Source organism: Phoca vitulina, unplaced genomic scaffold (genome assembly GCF_004348235.1).
Source record: "Phoca vitulina isolate PV1807 unplaced genomic scaffold, GSC_HSeal_1.0 scaffold3, whole genome shotgun sequence".
NCBI lineage: Eukaryota > Metazoa > Chordata > Mammalia > Carnivora > Phocidae > Phoca > Phoca vitulina.
This window is the reverse complement of record NW_022589706.1, coordinates 6,841,633-6,859,550: the sequence shown is the minus strand read 5'-3', so window position 1 is coordinate 6,859,550 and position 17,918 is coordinate 6,841,633. Positions and strand designations below refer to the sequence as shown.

At 48.0% G+C, this 17,918-nt stretch overlaps 1 protein-coding gene across 4 annotated transcripts in view; it reads right to left on the bottom strand.

Annotated features, from left to right (window-relative positions):
• CC2D2A (coiled-coil and C2 domain containing 2A) overlaps nucleotides 1-16,353 on the bottom strand; it is a 137,486-nt gene extending 121,133 nt beyond the window's left edge. For 3 of the 4 annotated variants that reach the window (XM_032399981.1, XM_032399987.1, XM_032399996.1), the window contains exons 1-4: nucleotides 16,099-16,353; nucleotides 10,596-10,654; nucleotides 8,032-8,115; nucleotides 5,929-6,049 (exon numbers count right to left, since the gene is read on the bottom strand). In XM_032399981.1, coding sequence (XP_032255872.1) covers nucleotides 5,929-6,049; nucleotides 8,032-8,115; nucleotides 10,596-10,634 — 244 coding nt within the window. In that variant the 5' untranslated portion in view covers nucleotides 10,635-10,654; nucleotides 16,099-16,353. Of the gene's footprint in view, nucleotides 1-5,928; nucleotides 6,050-7,556; nucleotides 7,640-8,031; nucleotides 8,116-10,595; nucleotides 10,655-16,098 lie in introns of those variants that run through there. The other variant, XM_032399990.1, reaches the window with a different exon arrangement.
• Between the last annotated feature and the right edge of the window lie 1,565 nt (nucleotides 16,354-17,918).

Here is a 17,918-nt window from a genome sequence, read left to right as displayed (position 1 = left end):
ACACAGAATGCATAAAGTATGCCTGTAACTCAACAACAACCATCAAAACAAATAACTTGATCAGAAAATGGAAAAGGATAGACATTTCTCCCAAGCATGATATACAAATGGTCGTCAACAAACACACGAAAAGATGCTCAACATCACTAACCATTAGAGAAATGCAAATCAAAACCACAATGACAGATCAGTCCACATCCACTAAGATGGCTAGTGTAGAAACAAAACAAACAGAAAATAACAAATGTTGGTAAGGATGTGGAGAAACTGGAACTTTGTGCAGTGTTGGTGGAAATAGAAAAGATGCACCCACTATGCAAAAGTATGCTGGTTCCTCAAAATATTAAGCATAGAACTACCGTATGAACCAGTAGTCTCACTTCTTGCTCTGTATATCCAAAAGAATTGAAAGCAGGAGCTTGAAGACATATTTGCACATTCATGTTGGTAACAATTTGCAATAGCCAAGAGGTAGAAGCAACTCAAATGTCTACCAAGGATGAATGTATATACAGGATGTGACATATACATACAATGAACTGTGATTCAGCTTTAAAAAGTAACGGATTCCTGTCACCTGCTACAATGTGGATGAACCTTAAAGACATAATGCTAAGAGAAATGAGCCAGTCACAAAGACAAATACTGTCTGATTTTACTATATGGGGTACCAAAAATAGTCAAATTCATTGCAACAGAAAGGAGAATAGAGGTTGTCAAGGGCTAAAGGGAGGAGAAATGGGGAGTTAGGGTTTAATAGATAGAGAGTTTCAGGTTTGCAAGAAGAAAGAGTTCCAGGGGTCTCTTGCACAACTTTGTGAACAGAGTTACTTCTACTGAAGTGTATATTTAAAAATGATTAAGATGGATTGGGGTGTCTGGGTGGGTTAGTCAGTTAAGGGTCTGACTCTTGATTTTGGCTCAGGTCATGATCCGAGGGTCACGAGATTGAGTCCCACGTCCGGCTTTGCACTGGGCATGGAGCCTGCTTAAGATTCTCTCTCTTCCTCCCTTTCTGCCCCTCCCCCGATTTGTGTGCGTGCACGTGCACACACCAACACACACACGTGCTGTTGTTGGGTGTGCTCTCTCTCTCTCCCCCAAGGGGGTAAAAAAAAAGATTAAGATGCAAATTCTATGTGTTTTTTTTTCACCATAATTAAAAACAAAAAGTGTATATATACTGGCAAAGACAAAAAAAAAACCCCAAAAAACAAAAAGAGAAAAAAGATACCTAAAACAAACACGGCAAAATCTTGTTAATCCTTGAATCTGGTGCTGGACATATGAAGTTCACTGGATTTTTTTTTTTTTTTTAAGTAAGCTCTACACCCAACGTGGAGCTTGAACTCACAACCCTGAGATAAAGAGTCTCATGCTCTACCGGCTGAGCCAAACAGGCTCCCTGGTTCCCTGGATTTTATTTAATTCTGTGCATGTTCGAATTTTCATAATGAAAAACAGAAGCCCCAAAGGGTGTTACATTTAGGATCTTAAGGCCTTGGCCCTTGCCTTGGTGACATTTGATTTCCTTTGAGAATATCAAAAGCTATTTTGATAACCAGACAAGTAAAGCCTTAATAGATGGGCTGAAGAGTCATGAGCAGAGAAAATAAATTTGTATTTCTTGTTTTGCTTGGAAAACATAATAAAAGGAGTCAAGGAGAAAATGTGCCTGAGGGTTGAAAACTCCTCTCTCCCAAGAGCAGCCAACCTACTTGAACTCATGTAGGGCCCTGTGCCCCCAGTCCCTGTTCCTCCAGCCTAGCAGAGCAAGGACGTGGGGGAAGGAGAGGAAGATACTCTCTTATCACTGTCACCTTCTCAATCCTCTGATTCTCCCATAAGACTACAAAATCTGAGAGGACAGGGCTCTGTCTGAGGCTTTGGCTGTTATGCCCAGGGCAGATTGTCCAACAAATGTCACTGAGCCCCTTTCCTGGCCCAAGTATTGTTCTGGGCACTGGGGTTAGGGTCCACTGGGAATGGAGAAGACTCAGTCCTGCTCTCAGGGACAGTCAGCAAACAGTTGCCTGGAGCATGCCAGGGGTGATAAATGCTCTACAAGAAAACAGAACCGGGGGTAGGACAGAGAATAGGGGAGGAGGTGGGAAAGTGCTCTTTTAGACAGACGGTCAGCAAAGGCCTCCCCCGACCTCCAGACCCCGATCTCCATCTCCACTTCGATATCCAGCAGGCATCTCAAACTTTGCAAGTCCTTTGCTGATTTTACCCCAAACCCGTTCTTTCTGCCGTCTCCCCTTCTCTGTCAATGGCAACTCGGTTTTCCCAGTTGCTCAAGTTACAGAGCTGACATCATCCGTCCTGCGTTCAAAACTCCTGTTCAGTTCAGCCAGAAACCCTGTTGCTTCTATCTTCCAGATGCCCTGAGTCCCACCCCTTCTTTCTACCTCTTCCACTGCCACCTTGGTCCCAGTCGCCACCACCACCCGCTTGGGCTTCGCCCTGGCTCTTCGCCTGTCTCTGTGTTCTGTCCTCGCACCTTCCAGAGCTTTCAGCCTTAAGTCGGAGCAGGCCCTCCCTCGGTCCTCATCTCACTTGGACTGAAAGTATAGGGGCCCGCAGGCTCCTCCCTTCTGGTCTCAATTCCTATTTTTCCTCCTTGCTCACTCTGTCAACCACGCCGGCCTCCTTGCTGTACCTTAACCATACCGAGCACACTCCTGCATGAAGAGCTCTTTTCTAGGAGTGCCTGGGTGGCTCAGTTGGTTAAGCATCTGCCTTGGGCTCAGGTCATGATCCCGGTGTCCTGGGATCGAGGCCCGCACCAGGCTCCCTGTTCAGCGGGGAGCCTGCTTCTCCCTCTCCCTCTGCTCCTCCCCTACTCGTGCTCTCTCTCTCAAATCAATCAATCAATCAATCAATCAAATCTTTAAAAAAAAAAAGAGCACTTTTCTCAGGGGTCTCCCATATTCCTCCAAGCCTCTGCTCAAACATGGTCTGGCTGGAGAGGCCTTCCCCTGACGACTCTTCATAAATAAGAAAGGGACAGGTAGGGATTTGTACCCACACTCGTCTGACCCCAAAGACCACGGTCTTCACTGCTACAACTCCCTGGCCTTTCTGCCACAAGCGTACGGAAGATGTGGGTGGAGAGCTTTCCTTGAGTGGGCACCAAAGCCTGGGATGCTCAAACGGTCACGAGGCATTCCGAGGTCGGCAAGCAGTCAAGCAGGTGGGGATAGATGGGAGAGGAGTGGGAACACCACTAGAAGGGGCCAGAGTACATAGGGTCTTGGGACCCAGAACAAAGAAGGAGTGTGGATTTTATGTGCTGCTCATCACAGATTTCTGAGTAGGAAAGCGATATACAGAGTTTTAAAGAAAGATGAATGTGGCGGCTTAAAAATATGTCCATAAATTTCTCCAACACACACACCTCTCTTTAAAGGGGGAAGCTTGATGTCCCTCCCCTTGACGGTGGGCTGGACTCAGTGCCATACTTGTAACAAATGGCAGAGGTGTGTGATTTCCCGGGCTTGGCTGCCTCTACCTTGCTCAGGGTGCACGGTTTTCTGCCCACGTTTGTGTGTTTCCAAGCTGTCTGTCTGGATTCCTCTTCTCCCAACCCTCACTCGAGACTCCTGCACACCCTTCAGCCTGCACTCCTCTGTCCTCTGCTGTGCCCCTGGCCCTGCCTCAGCCAGAGCCCTTGCTGTGCTTCTCACGGCTCTTGTCAACCCTTGTCCCTCGTCTGTCTCGTGCTCTACTGTGCGTTGGCATCATGAATGAAATCCGTCCTGCGATCTTGACCCCATGGCTGGCTTTCTGCTGGTCTTGACCTCTCGTTTCTGACGCATGCCTGGCCCCCCAGGCTTCTTACCCACCAGGTGCCCCCAGCTCACTCCTCGGGCTGTTTTCTTTACCTCTTGGCCCACCAGTGCTGCTAAACTAGCAACAGCGTTAGCTCTACCCAGGGATGTCCAGACACCCGCTCGTCATGACCTTGTTCAGGCAGGCGAATCTTAGCTTTGTATTGTTCTCCTCTTCTCCAAATCAGAAAGGGTGTCTTTAAAAAATTTTCACTTTTGGACTAATGCAAAGTCCCAAAGTCTCTTAGCTCGAGAACAGCTGAGTCACTGTGCAGTTATTTATGTAATACACTAGTGTGTACTATTTGAGTATTTGTTACAATGCGTACTATTTAAAGTACTTACATGCCTTTTTTGATTTCATCCTCACAACCACACCCATGGTGATAGTAAATAGTAATTTTCCCATTTTAGGACTAAGGAATGAATCAACTTTTTAATAAGAGCCTGGGTGGCTCAGTCGGTTAAGTGTCTGCCTTCAGCTCAGGTCATGATCTCGGGGTCCTGGGATCGAGTACTCTGTTGGGCTCCTTGCTCAGTGGGGAGTCTGCTTCTCCCTCTCTCCACTCACGCTCTCTCTCTGTCTCTCTCAAATAAATAAATAAATAAATAAAATCTTTAAAAAGAGTCTTATTATCGGCCAACCCCTCTGACATTTTTTTCCCTTGATTTAAAAATAACTACTAAATGGAGCACCTGGGTAGCTCATTGGGTTGAGCATCCGACTCTTGATTCTGGCTCAGGTCAGGATCTCAGGGTTGTGGGATCGAGCCCCACGTTGAGCTCGGCACTGGGCATGGAGTCTGCTGGAGATTCTGTCCCTCTGCCCCACACCCCCTCATGCAAGTGCGCACGTTCTCTCTCTCTCAATTCATAAATAAATAAATAAAATCTTAAAAAAATAAAAAATATAAAAATAACTACTTAAATATTCAATAGTTGTGCTATGGACTGAATTGTGTCTCCGAAGAATTCATATGTTGAAGCCCTACCCCCTAATGGGACCGTATTTGGAGAGAGGGCCTCTGAGGAGGTAATGGAGGTTAAATGGAGTTACACAGTGGGACCCTGATAAATAGGATTCGTGTCCTTATTGGACACCCGAGTGAACACACAGGGAAATGGCAGCCACCTATAAGGCAGGGAGAGACGCCTTGCTGGAAACCCACCACCCGGGCACCCTGAGCTTGGACTTCCAGCTTCCAGAATTATGAGGACGTAGATGTCTGCCGTTTGAGCTACCCAGGCTATGGTATTTTGTTGTGGCAGCCTGAACTATGACAAGTTGTAACCTTCAATAATGAGTAATTTTGAGCATTTCGAAAGAAAAGTGACTCTCTGGGTTAAAGTTTGGTTCTGTTTTCCTAATTTGTAACAGTCCTATGATATCATCGCTCTTAGACGGGAACCACATTTTTCTTAGGGTTGGACTTCGGATGAGTTTGCTTCCAAAGCACTCTGGTTTCCAATAGTTACTTTATTCCCCAGCCCTGCTACAGGGAAACGGGGTAACCAATTGTGTAATGATTACTTAACAACTGAAAAGTGTCCCACACCTTCTCCTCTTGTCTAATCCACTTTTCACGAAAAGCAACAAGTAAGGGATAATCCTTCTCCCTACGATTGAGCAGCTAGTTAATGATGTCCTTGGTAGTGGAGGTTCTTGGAAGGGGGAAGAATGTGCATGTGTGTGTGTGGGTGGGGGGGGGCTGTGTGTGGTAAGTGCAGGGGTCTTCAAGGGCCAAGACCATTGAGACCCTCACAAGTTCCATCATGTCTTGCAACGTCTCATTCAAGCCCCACTTCTTGAGCTTGGGTGGATTCCTAACCCTTGAATTTCTACAAATTTGATCACCTGTACTATTTCTATTTCAAGTAACACTTCCAAACTTATGTGGCTATGTAATCATGTCCTGAAGCTATGTGTCTTGTCTCCTAGACAGATGCTAACCAACAAAATTATCCATAGAGTTGGGGTGAAGTGGGTGGAGGGGTGGCAGCCACGGATGAGAAATAATACCCATTAAAAATCCCCATGTGGCTCTGTGCTGATCACAGTAGGCAATTAATTAATAATTAATGGGGGGACACTTACTCCGTGGGCCTCGACGGCTCGTCATGCTCAGGGGGCGAGTGTCAGAATCTTCCTGCACAGGCTCCTGCTGGTTGAAGTGGGGATTTTCAGACACCATTTCCTCGGGGCCAGTGGTGGGCAGCTGTGGGCAGAGGGTCAGAGGTTGTTACTCCCAGGGCTTCGGTTGACTCAGATTCTGTCTGGGGATGAGGTGGGTCACTCAGCGAGGGGACAGACCTTAATACTATTCAGGTCTAGATATCCGTGACCTGTCACCTGTGTCAGAAAAGGGGTGCTAGCTCTGAGTTTGTCTAAGAGGGTTCTTGCGAAATTACCGAGGCATCCCCAAATAAAATAAATATTTCCACTATTTTTACATATAAGGTGCACAGCTCTGCAGAAATTGGGTGGAAAAGGGAAGCAGGAAAGTCATGGCCAAACTATGTGATCCTGACTCCAAATCATCTGGAAACAGCTGCCAAAGTGTCCCTGGATAATTCAGGGCAAAGAATAGCCTCCAGTTTCTTCCCCTGCTCCCCGGGGAGGGGAAGCTGGTGAGCAGAGGTGGCAGTGGAGGCCAAGGCTGAGCGACGGCCTTTGGGGCCAGAAAAAGGCTTGCCTCTGAACTCAGATGAACGGTGGGACTTTGGGCAGCAAGTTACTTAACTGCCTAGCTTCCTCCCTTCTCCGTCCGTAAAAGACGGGAGGTGAAAATAGCCCATTCGCAGAGAGGCTTGCTGCTTTGTATCAGGCCAGGTGCAAAGCGCGGACATTGTGATTTAAATGAACGGCCCGGGCTGGATTTGAGGCACCGACTTAAAAACAAACAAACAAAACCACTCCCCCAAATTCCATTCTGAAGTGCCGCTGGGGTTAAGAAACAGTTCTCTGGATTTCTTGCAACGCCCCCCAAACTGCTCCTGCTCTGTGGTCTGCAGTCTGGGCTCCCTCATGGGTTAGATGCCGGAGATGGCGCCTGGTATTCAGCTCTCCTCCCCATCCCTGCCTCCTTCTCCTGTCCTGTCCGGGTGCACCCTCCCCCCAGCCTGTCACCTCTGCTCGCTGTGCCTGTGGCCCTTGAGCTAAGGACTTGCACTCTTTCTGTCGGTGCTGGGTCCCCTGCCCTGGCTGCAGAGCCTGGCGGGGGGGGGGGGGGTCCTCTAGGAAGGGGTTAAAGCTCCCTGCGTGGCCACGTGGCCAGCAGCGCCTCCCACGCCCTGGCCCTCCCACGCCGTGGCCTCCCACGTGGCCAGCAGCGCCTCCCACGCCCTGGCCCTCCCACGCCCTGGCCCTTTTTTGTTTTGCAACCCTCCCCTGGGCTGCTCCGTCCCAGCTGCAGGAGACGCAGAGGCCTCCCCTCGGCCAGCTTGTCCCAGCCGGAGTGTGCTGGGTAGGGGTGGAGGGTGGGGGTGGAGAGAGGGGTCTGCCTTCTCCCTGACTTCGGCTCCCCCGGTGCCTTCTCCACCTTCCCACCTCCCGGCCACCCTCTCCAGGCATCCCTATCACGTGGCCCTGGCTCAAAATGGCGCTGTCTCCCTTCCCTGACTTGCTGGCATCTCCATTATTCCAAGCAAATTGCCTCTCGGCAAGATCTTCCCTGCCTCCCCTTCTCCGACGACAGGGGCTCCTGAACATGGGAATTTATTTACCTTGAGAAGGCTGGTCTTGCAAGGGGGATGGATGCTCCCAGCCAAGGAGGGTCACTCCAGTGGAGGAGAGCTGGGGGGTGGGGGGGTGGGCCTCTGGTTTAGACCGAAGCTGAATTTGGGTTTTGAAATTGGAGAAAGGGGGAGTTCCCCATGATTAGTAGTCCTGCACTGCCATCTATCGCCAGCCTCAGTTCATGGCCTTTGAGGACAACAGTCAAGAGACTCCGCCTTCCCTCTTGTCTGGACTTCTCTCAGGAGATGGGAGGAACCTCAGAAGGAAAACGCCCAGGGTATTGACCAGGACCTCCTCGTGGGGGTCACCTGTGAGGCCCCACACAGGTCCTACACCTGGCACCTTCCACCCGCATCCCTGCCTTTTCCAGGGGGCACCCCCAGGAGGACGTGTGGTCCCCGGCAGGTGGGAGCACCTTGGATCGGCCCGATGCACAGACACGTGGTCCCTAGCCCCACCTACCCGTTTCTTCCTTTTTTGTCTTGCAACCTTTGGGGTCTTCTTCTGTCTTCCCACACCTGCGTCCTCATCATTTTCAATGAACTCCTTTGAAAAAATGCAAAGGGATGAGTCATCACTCGGTCTGTGTGTCAGTTGGGAAACAAAGCCCAGTAAGAGAGGAAGAGGGGTGCACTTTAGGTATTAACATTAAAATGGCCATCTTGCCCCCTCCCCGAAAGTTGAGTGTGAGAGAAGGGATAGTAGCCCCGGTCTGAGCAGCCACCAGCATCTACCTCCTCTTCTCAAAATAAGCATGGTCTCGAAAATTTCTGTCCAAATGGAAACGTTGTAAATGAGGTGACGTTGGAGCCTCTGCTGGCCCAGATCCTTGTTTGTGCATAAGACCTCCACTGTGCTTCCGGAGAGACTCCCTGGCCTCAAAACGCATGATCTAATGACGGTCAAGGACAAGTGAATCTGCCAGGACAGCCGGTGTGTCCAGACGGAGGACCCCAGCACAGGATGACATCAGAATCAGATGGGGTTTCAAGGGCCGGGCTCCTCTGCCCCTCCAGCCTCAGTCTGAAGTCCAGAATAATGAAGATACATGTTCAATCGCCATGAGGTTTCAATTTAAAGAAAATGTTTGCAGGTCTTTTTGAAAACAGAGAAATTCTTTCACAGTGCAAACTTTGTTTTCTTTTTCCGTATTACACTTTCTAAAGTCTTAGTCATAAAATGTTAGAGCTGAATGCTCTGGAGTGTTCAAGTTTTAACTTCTCCAATTCTAGAATTTTATAAACTGGGGCACAAGCACCTCTGGGTGTAAATGAGGTTGCAAGGTAAACCCGGACCCTGTCCCTGTTATACTGAATTCATTAGAAAGGTGTTCATAATGAAACTGGGATTTTTTTAGCAAAGATTTTATTTATTTATTTGATAGAGAGAAGGAGAGAGCACAAGCAGGGGGAGCAGTAGAGGAAGAGGGAGAAGCAGGTTCCCCGCTGAGCAGGGAGCCCGATGTGGGGCTCCATCCCAGGACCCTGGGATCATGACCTGAGCCGAAGGCAGACACTTAACCGGCTGAGCCACCCAGGCGCCCCTTTTTATTTTGATACTGAAGCAAACTTGGAACACAAAGAATGGATTTTAATGCTATGATTTAAGATTTCAAAGAAACGTCATGCACGTTGCTGAGCCAGCCTCTAACTGCACATCCCTGCCCTTGGTTGTACAGCTTAGAGATGGCAGAACTTTGGTTAGCGGAGGGAACTGGTCCCAACCAGGGAATGTGCAGAGCTTGGGCTTGTCTTTTGTCCAAGGGACCTGATCTCCCCGACTCACCCTCTGGGTGCGAGCCCCATTCTTACCGGGGCCTCACGATTCAGGGCCACCAGGTAGGGGGTGTTCTTATCTTAGGAGCTGGCCAACTTAGATTATAGGATGTTGATAAGACTGAGGTGTGCAAATGTGGCCCTTAATTCATGTTTAAGTTCTCACTGGCTTAGAATAGATTTGTGAGAAATCTGGGTTTTGTTTTGTTTTTGCTTTCCAATAATATTTTGATTCTCTATCAGTGGAAAACTGTCTAGTAGTAGACCGCAAATTAGGTAGGATGTAAACTCCATGAAGGCACAGGGTTTTGTTTGCTGCTGTATCCCCAGGGACCAGAGGCACAATAAATGTTTGTTGCATAAATGCATAAGCAGATGTAGATTTATGTGGTTTGTCAGTATTGGGTATCTTGTTTCAAGTGGGTTAGCTGCGTAATGTGTTCCCTCTGGCTTCAGAAGTCCTAAATAGAAAACAGCCTATCTTCTCCATTTCTGCTTCTGTGGTCTCAAGTCAGTGGGCCCTGGAGCCAGGAGAGAAGCTAGGCTTGAGAGCAGTAGCTTCTCCTCCGTTCAGAGGTCTACGGTCTCCCAACAGGAGATGGTCTTCCTTCTCTGTTCTAGATTGTGTTTAATGATGTTTTGTACACGATGGGTTGGAAATTGCAGGACTCCTTGAGACAGAGGATTTTTTTTTTTTTTTAAAGATTTTATCTATTTATTCATGAGAGACAGAGAGAGAGAGAGAGAGAGAGGCAGAGGGAGAAGCAGGCTCCCAAGGAGCAGGGAGCCCAATGCGGGACTCGATCCCAGGACCCTGAGACCATGACCTGAGCCGAAGGCAGACGCCCAGCCATCTGAGCCATCCAGGCGCCCGAGACAGAGGATTTTATTAGTGGTTATAATCTATGATTATTACCTTCACTCTGACTTTCTCTACTAATCAATGTGCTTCAGCAGAGCTGACTCAGCAGCAGGTGGTAACTCAAGACCGCTGTGTGTTGGAATTCATGAAATGGTGACCACGCAGCTTCAGAGCATTCACAGAGAGGTGGGCCCCTGGAGAGCCTGCAAGGACGCATTTCCTACACATCAGCCCCCGTCCCCACTGCGTGCCTGACAGCACCCTCTGGGTGCTCCAGGTGTGCAATAAATGCTTCTTGCTAACCTAACGTCCTCACTCAGAAACACGTGTGACATGCGTCTTTGCACATACAAACACACCTTTAGGGGAACATCTAAGCAGCCTCTTACCTCTGTAATTATTTTTACTTTTTCTTCCTTGGGATTCATTTTAGCTGCGATGGCTGCTCCTGGACAGGGGGAAAAACACAAAAAACCAAGAAGTCAGACCTTTGAAAATCAGTGAAACATCTTTCTTACTATCCATGAATATGAAGCTGACCTCGATGGTTAGTGAAGCGTGGGAGCTGAGTAGATGTTTCCTTCCCAAGGAATATGTGCTTGCAGGCCTAGATTGGTGGAAATGAGCCCCAGAGGAAAAGGAAGGATGCCAGACCCTTCTGACCCCATGAGCCCAGCAATGAGCCCAGCCTTGAACCTGGCGCCACCGTGCAGCAGGTGGGAGTGAGAAAGAGTTCTGCCCTTGAAGTCAGAGGACCCTGGTGGGCATCCAGTTCATAGCTTCTCCTCTCCCCTCAAACCTCCACCTTCCCACCCCTTCCTCACTCTCTCCCCTTGGCCTTGGTTCTCATTTCACTGAACAGAGAGACGACACCAGAGGGGGCTCCCCCCACCCGCTGCCCCTTTCCCACTCTACTTTGTTTCCACTCACTACTGTGCCCATCCCTGCTCCCACCTAGGCTGGGACCTCAGCCTGTGTACCGGGCCCCATCACATACCCTCCTCTGGGACCTTGAGCTGACAATTTCCCCCTTTCCTCTGGATAATCACTTCTTCCTGCTGTATTGGTTCATTTCCCTCTCTGAACAAAGTACTTCAATTGGCCCCCTCTTTTTTATTTATTTTTTAAAAGATTTTATTTATTTATTTGAGAGAGAGAGAGAGTGCGTGACCACGAGTTGCGGGAGGGGCAGAGGGAGAGGGAGAAGCAGACTCCCCACTGAGCAGGGAGCCCAATGCCGGGCCTGATCCCAGGACCCTGAGATCATGACCTGAGCTGAAGGCAGACACTTAACCAACTGAGCCACCCAGGTGCCCCTGGCCCCTTCTTTATAGGGCTTTCTCTGGACTTCACTTCTCTTCTAGCTAGTGCTCAATTTTTCAACCTACAGGAAAGCTTCTCAAACCCTCTTTCTGAATCGGTTTGCTGGGCTGAGCACTGTCAAACTGCTCTTGTCGGGGTCTCCAGTGACCCTGCTTCGTCACATCTAATGATAGATCCTCAGCGCCCATCTTAATTGACCCTCAGAAGCATTTAGGAATGAAAGTCACCCATCATCTGCTTTTTTCTTGAAAGAGCTTCTTCACTTGGCTCTGGGAGCTGTTCTTGGCATTCCTCCTCCCCCCTCAGGCTCCGAGGCTGCTCTGATCTGCCTGCACCTCCCCGATTACCACATGGGGGCTCCCGCTTCGCCCATACTCATCTCATGGTGGTCTGACCCTGCCTTTGGCTTTCAAAGCCGCCTGTCCACTGCGGCTCCCCACACTCACACCCTGGGCCCACACACCTCCCTAGAGCTCCAGACTCAAATATCTGGATGCCTGATGGATAACCTCACTTGACCTAACATGCCCCAGATGAAGCTCCATGTCATCACCCCCGAATCTGCTGGTGCTGCAACCTTCCTTGTTGCCATAGACAGAACTCATTTGTCTTAGGCCAGAAACCTTGGAGTCCTTGACTCCTCTGTGACTCTCATATGACACACTACATGCAATCTACAGAGATCTTGTCAGCTATGCTTTCAAATTATATTGAAAATCCAACCTCTTCTAAGCACCTCAATCCACCTCCAAGCCCTCCACTGTCATCACCCTGGTCAGGCACCCTTGTCTCCCACATGAACTCTTGTAAGACCCTCCTAACTTCTCCGTTTCCCACTTGGCTCACCTACAGTTTGTTCTTTGAAGAGTGTGAATTGTTTAAAATTCCAGTGCAGTCATGTCCTTCCTCCACTCAAAATCCAACGACTTCCTTTTTTTCAACAGAGTAAAATCCCAAACCCTTTCAATTGCCTACATGGCTCTACATGATCTGCACTCGAATCCTCTGGCCTCAGGGCCTTTGCATTTGCTGTTCCCTCTGTCTAGAACTCTCTTGCCCAAGATAACTGCACAGCTCTCTGTCTCTTTTAAGTCCTTCAGGACCCTACAGAGACCCTTCAGAGAAGTCTTCCCAGAACACTCATAATACAATGATAACCTGCCTCCTTCACCCTCCTGGAACTCCCTGACTGCCTTATAAGGATTTCTTTCTCCATAGTATTTATCACCTCTCTACATATTTATTTGTTATTGTCTGCCCATTCCCATTAGAATATAAGCTACAAGAGGGCAGGGACATTTGTTCATTGTTTACCCCCAGAGTCTAAGAGTATGGCATACAGCAGACATTCAATAAATGAGTTTCAAACGAATGACTGCATCACTATTGACTGTGTCTCCCGTGGGCACCTTCTGGAGCCCCTTTAAATCTTCATTCTCCTCTTGGGGTTGCCGTGAAGATCAAGTGGGAGGACACGGGGAGAACAGCTGTGGCTGATGAATCATAAGCCCTTCCTAATATCCTGGGATCCGAATCTCAGCTGGACCCTGTCATTTAAGCAGCTCATCTGAGGTGTTCAAGGTTGCCCTGACCCTAATGGGGAATTAGCATATTCCAGGGACACAAAGCATCTGAAAATCTGTGGTCTCCCCTCCAGACCTCCTTACAGCCTCCCAGAAACGGCGGAAGGAAACTGATCACAGCAGCTCAGAAAATAAAAGGACAGAGGAGGTGATCCAGATGGAACGAAGGGCAGAGAATAAGAATAAAATGCCAACGGACGTGAAAGCTCTCTAGTGAACAACTCTGGCAATTATGAGCTGGAAAAAAAAAGAACTGTGACGTATTTTAGGAAAGAAAGATTCTTTCTCAATAAATTAAAAAAAAAAGTTAGATATGAAAGAAACAGATGTAAAAATGAAAAGTGTAACGGAGTTGATTTTCTTCTCCTCATTCTTTCCTGATCATTACCTTTGAATGAGTTTCTCAGGAAATCAAATGACATCAAATTTCATTTTTTCGTGAGCATGGTTCCTAAGAAAAGATAAACCAATACTGCCCGACTTTAAGATGCAGCTTGTCATCACCAAATGCATTGAGCACGTGTTAATGCATTCCTATTGGCGTCATCAAAATAAGAGCCATGATTTACTGCACACTCACTTTGTGCTACCTCTAGATGTATTATAGCCCCAGACCTTACGACAGCTCTGCTGTACATGCCTCAGGTCCCATGCGAGGGACCAAGGCTTCCTCTGAGGTTAGCCCCTGGCAGCTTACACGATTCGTCCAAGGTTATAGTGATTAAACGTCACATTTGGAATGTGACCCCAAGACTTGCTGATCCCACAGTCCTCCCCATGCCACTCTACCTCTCTGTCCCACTGTTTATTCCTGCTTTTGTAATGATGTTAGTGACTAGTCTATGCTAGTCCACTATCCTGGAAATATGTACAATTGAAAATTGCAGAGTATTGCCCCAGTGAGAAAGGGCTTTGGCTACTTTAGGTCAATGATTTATTTAACTTAGTGCAGAAACCCAAAGACATTTTTCTAGGGAAATACTGATACCTTCATCCAAATAAATGGACTGTCTCTGAGGGTCACGAGTGGATCAGAGTCATAACCGGAGAACCCTGTGACAAATTCTACAGGATGTACGGAAAAGAATGAAGGTATATGATATGGGATGCACTGCATCTCACCTCGGGCTGCTTAAAGACTAACACAGTATGAGTGTCCTATCCCAAAACAGTGCGAACATGGGTGTATAGAAATACTGAGACCTTTGTAAAACATTATCTAAACCTGGGTTCACATTCCAGCTCTATTTATCACCTGTGTGATCTCGGGGCAATGTGTTCACATCTCTGAGATACATTTCTTCGCCTGTACACTTGTGATGATAATTCTTACCTCCAAGAATGATGATTCTAGAAGGGCTAGATGATAGAGTGGGTGGGTAAAATGCCTAGCATGGACCAGGCTCTCGAGATGGGTAAGTGTTATCATTAAGAAAAGGTGATGTTATAGAGGGAAAGTAGAAGAAAGGAGTGGGGTTGGAAAAAAAGCTTAGAGGACAGAAGGGGAATCATAAGAAAGACCAGAGGTGACAGTCAAGCCCCCCATTACCATCTTTGGTTCCATTTACAACCTCCTGGCTCTAAAACATGAGGTCTTCACTTTCCCTCCCCCCAGCTGGGCCCAGAGCAGTTTCCCTTCTCTCTGGTGTTTCTGGCTGTGACATCCGTCACCCCATTGATCGCCAGGGTTGATTCGGCTGATCTGGCTGGCTAGGCGGGTGTCCCCTTCCTCCCTCACCACTCCATGTGCGTCCCTCCAGAAGCTGTGCGCTCGGTCGAAGAGGACGACCTTCCCCAATAGGGGAGGATCGTTCTTTGGTCAAGGGTATATGAGTAGCTGTGCTCCCCAACTAGAACCTCCAAACAAGCTCTCTGGTGCTTCTGAAACACCCCCCACCCCAGCCCCACATGCCCATGTGCATCTCCTCTCTGTGTTCTGTGCTTAGCTTGTTCTGTCCTAGCCTGTTAGGGTTGGAGCCCGGAACCCTGGCAGGTGCCACACACACCCCTTCTAAGTTCATTATCTAGTTCTACAAGGTAGTCCAGCTGCAGCTTCCCTTTGTATAAGGTCAGTGACATAGAGCTTTATAGAATCATTTAGTCAGACATAACACACATTGCCCTGGAAGAGTACGTGTAAAAGCCATACTTGAGCTGTGCTCTGTGGTCTATGCCCTGTGCATTTACATGATGAACTAAGGGCTCTCAGGCCCTCCCTAGGAGTAGTTCACTGTGCTTCGAGCATGTTCGACTCTTTTATAAATATCTGATGGTGCTTAGCTCCTTGTACTGTTGGCATCTGTTTATAGGTCTGTCTTCCAAGTAAACTCAGAGCTTCTGACCCGGTTTAATGCATTTCTGTACACTCTGAACTTTAGCACTTCAGTGCATTGTTCATGCTCGATAAATGTTGGAGTGAACAGCCCTTTAAATGTGCTCTAGGAGATAGACATAGAGAGATATTTCATTCTGGAGCTGAATTTGTTTGCAGAAGAGGTTATATGAAAATCCAATAACAGACATGTCTTTCCCATGAGACTTTATTAGCTTTCCATAGCACCTCTCTTCAACGAAGGCAAACTAGCAGTATAAATAACAGCCAGAAGATTTTCTTGTGATTTTTTGAAGTGGTGATCCTCTTCCCTTTGTCTGTAATGGCTCTCTGACTATTGCCAAACAGAATGAAGTTTGCAATAACTAGCACTTCACCCCTTGAACCAATTCGAACTGAAAGGCTCAGAAATGCAACATGCAGCAAATGTTTCTGGGACACCGGAATGCAACAGGACGGCACGAAAATCCCAGAAAGGAAGCAGAGCGACCATCTGGGAGGAATTCCACCCAGGGGCAGTGATGAGCCAGACTTCCATTTCCTGCAAACCAGACACCAGACAGCCGCTCAAATCAAAGCAGCCCCAGTAATGCTCTATGATTCAATTCCAGAAAGTAAAACGAAAATCACAGTGATGAGAACCCCTACACTTACAATTCATTAAATCCGCTCAGGGTGACGGAGGGGAGAGGCTGAACTCCAAGCGCGGGTCACTGGAGGCAGGATACCCCTGCTGCAGCCCTCTCCCGGGAAGAACGGATTACCTTACGGAACTTTACAAAGCACTTTGCAGATTCCGCTTTCTGGCATGAAAGGAAAAGTGGAGAGAGACGAATCCTACTGTTGAATCTTCTAAAAGAATCCAAAGGGAAAGGCTGAATGTTGGGGCGGCGCTGGGCTGCTCCCTGGGAGGCTGTAGCCATCTGGGAGCAAAAACACCCGCTTAGCAACGCGTTCCTAAGGGAGGTCACTCGGTGGCTTCATTTTTTTTTTTCTTTTTAAAGTGACAGGTTACTTCCAGTAGTGGAGTATAAACATCCTGGGTGAGTAGAGGAGCACAGCCGGCTGGAGAAGGACAAAGAGGAATCAGCCTGGGGCAGCTGATCAGAAATTAGGTGAAGCTTTAGGAGCCATGCCCTCCCTCCTGTCATCAGGGTCGCTGGGCATTTCTGGTAAAAGAAGGCGATGTTCAGAGGCGTGCGGTTTAGAATCACGCAAGGTCACCATTACAGGGCCGGGTGTGTGGCTTATCTGCAGGAAGATTCTGTGGCGATGCTAGCAGGCATCAGTGAGTGTGGCACGGGAGTGTTTTCCAGTTAAATGTGGAGCTGAATGTAAAGGGTTAATCTTTGCTTATTCTCTGAATCCCGCTGGAATCGCTGAAAGAGAATATAAATGGTATGGCTCAAAAAAAGCAAAGGTAATGGGAGAAGAGGCAAAGCAGATGGAAGAGTAATGGAATGAAGGGACCAAGGAAACCTACACTCCAAGCTCTCTGGTGTGTGTGTGTGTGTAAGTGTATCCACGTGTGTCCTTGCCTGTGTATGTGTGTGTGGGTGGGAGGAGGCAGGAAGGCATAAGAATGTGGAAATGAGCCCATCCATTCTGCAGGATTCTGGAGAGGATCTGGCTCAGTACTGTGATGGGTTGAATTGTGTCCCTCCAAAAAAAGGTATGTTGGAGTCCTAACCTGCAGGACCTCAGGATGTGACCTTATTTGGAGAGAGGATCTTGATAGAGGCAATCAACTTAAAAAGAGGTCAGTAGGGTGGACCCTAATCCAATCTGACTGTGTCCTTATAAAAAGGGAAAATTTGGGGACAGAGAAAGACACGCACACGGGGAAGATGATGTGAAGATCCAGGGAGAACAGCATTTACAAGCCAAGGAAGGCCTGAAGCTACCAGAAGCTGGGAGAGAGGCCTGGAACAGATTCTCCCTCACAGCCCTCAGAGGAAACAAATCCTGCCAAAACCGGATTTCCTTTCTAATATTATATTATATTATATTATATTATATTATATTATATTATATTATTTTACTTTATTTCTTAACATCTGATTTCTTACCTCTTGTCTTCACAATTGTGAGACAATACATTTCTCACCATGTATGTGGTACTTTGTTATGGCCTCCCCAGGAAACGAATATAGTCAGATATCAAGGCAAGTGGGGGCTGAAAATGCAAGAAGATGTGAAAGGCTCTATATAGAGGGGCTAGATCCTCAGGACCCTCCCTTACCCCTGGCAGCCTGAGAAATATGACCATCTTCCTTACTCCCCTTTTTTGTACTCCCCCCCACCCCAGAGGAGATTGGAGGCTTGGAAGCTACTTCTCTAGGGAAGTTGAGCCAGAGACACTCTGCTCTCAAGTTCCCAGGTACAGCAGAGGGTGGGTGTGCCTCAGGGCTGAAAAGTGGGTCGGAAATGGAGAGGAGCGCAGGGCTCTTTCCTTCTCACAGAACTGAAGGAAC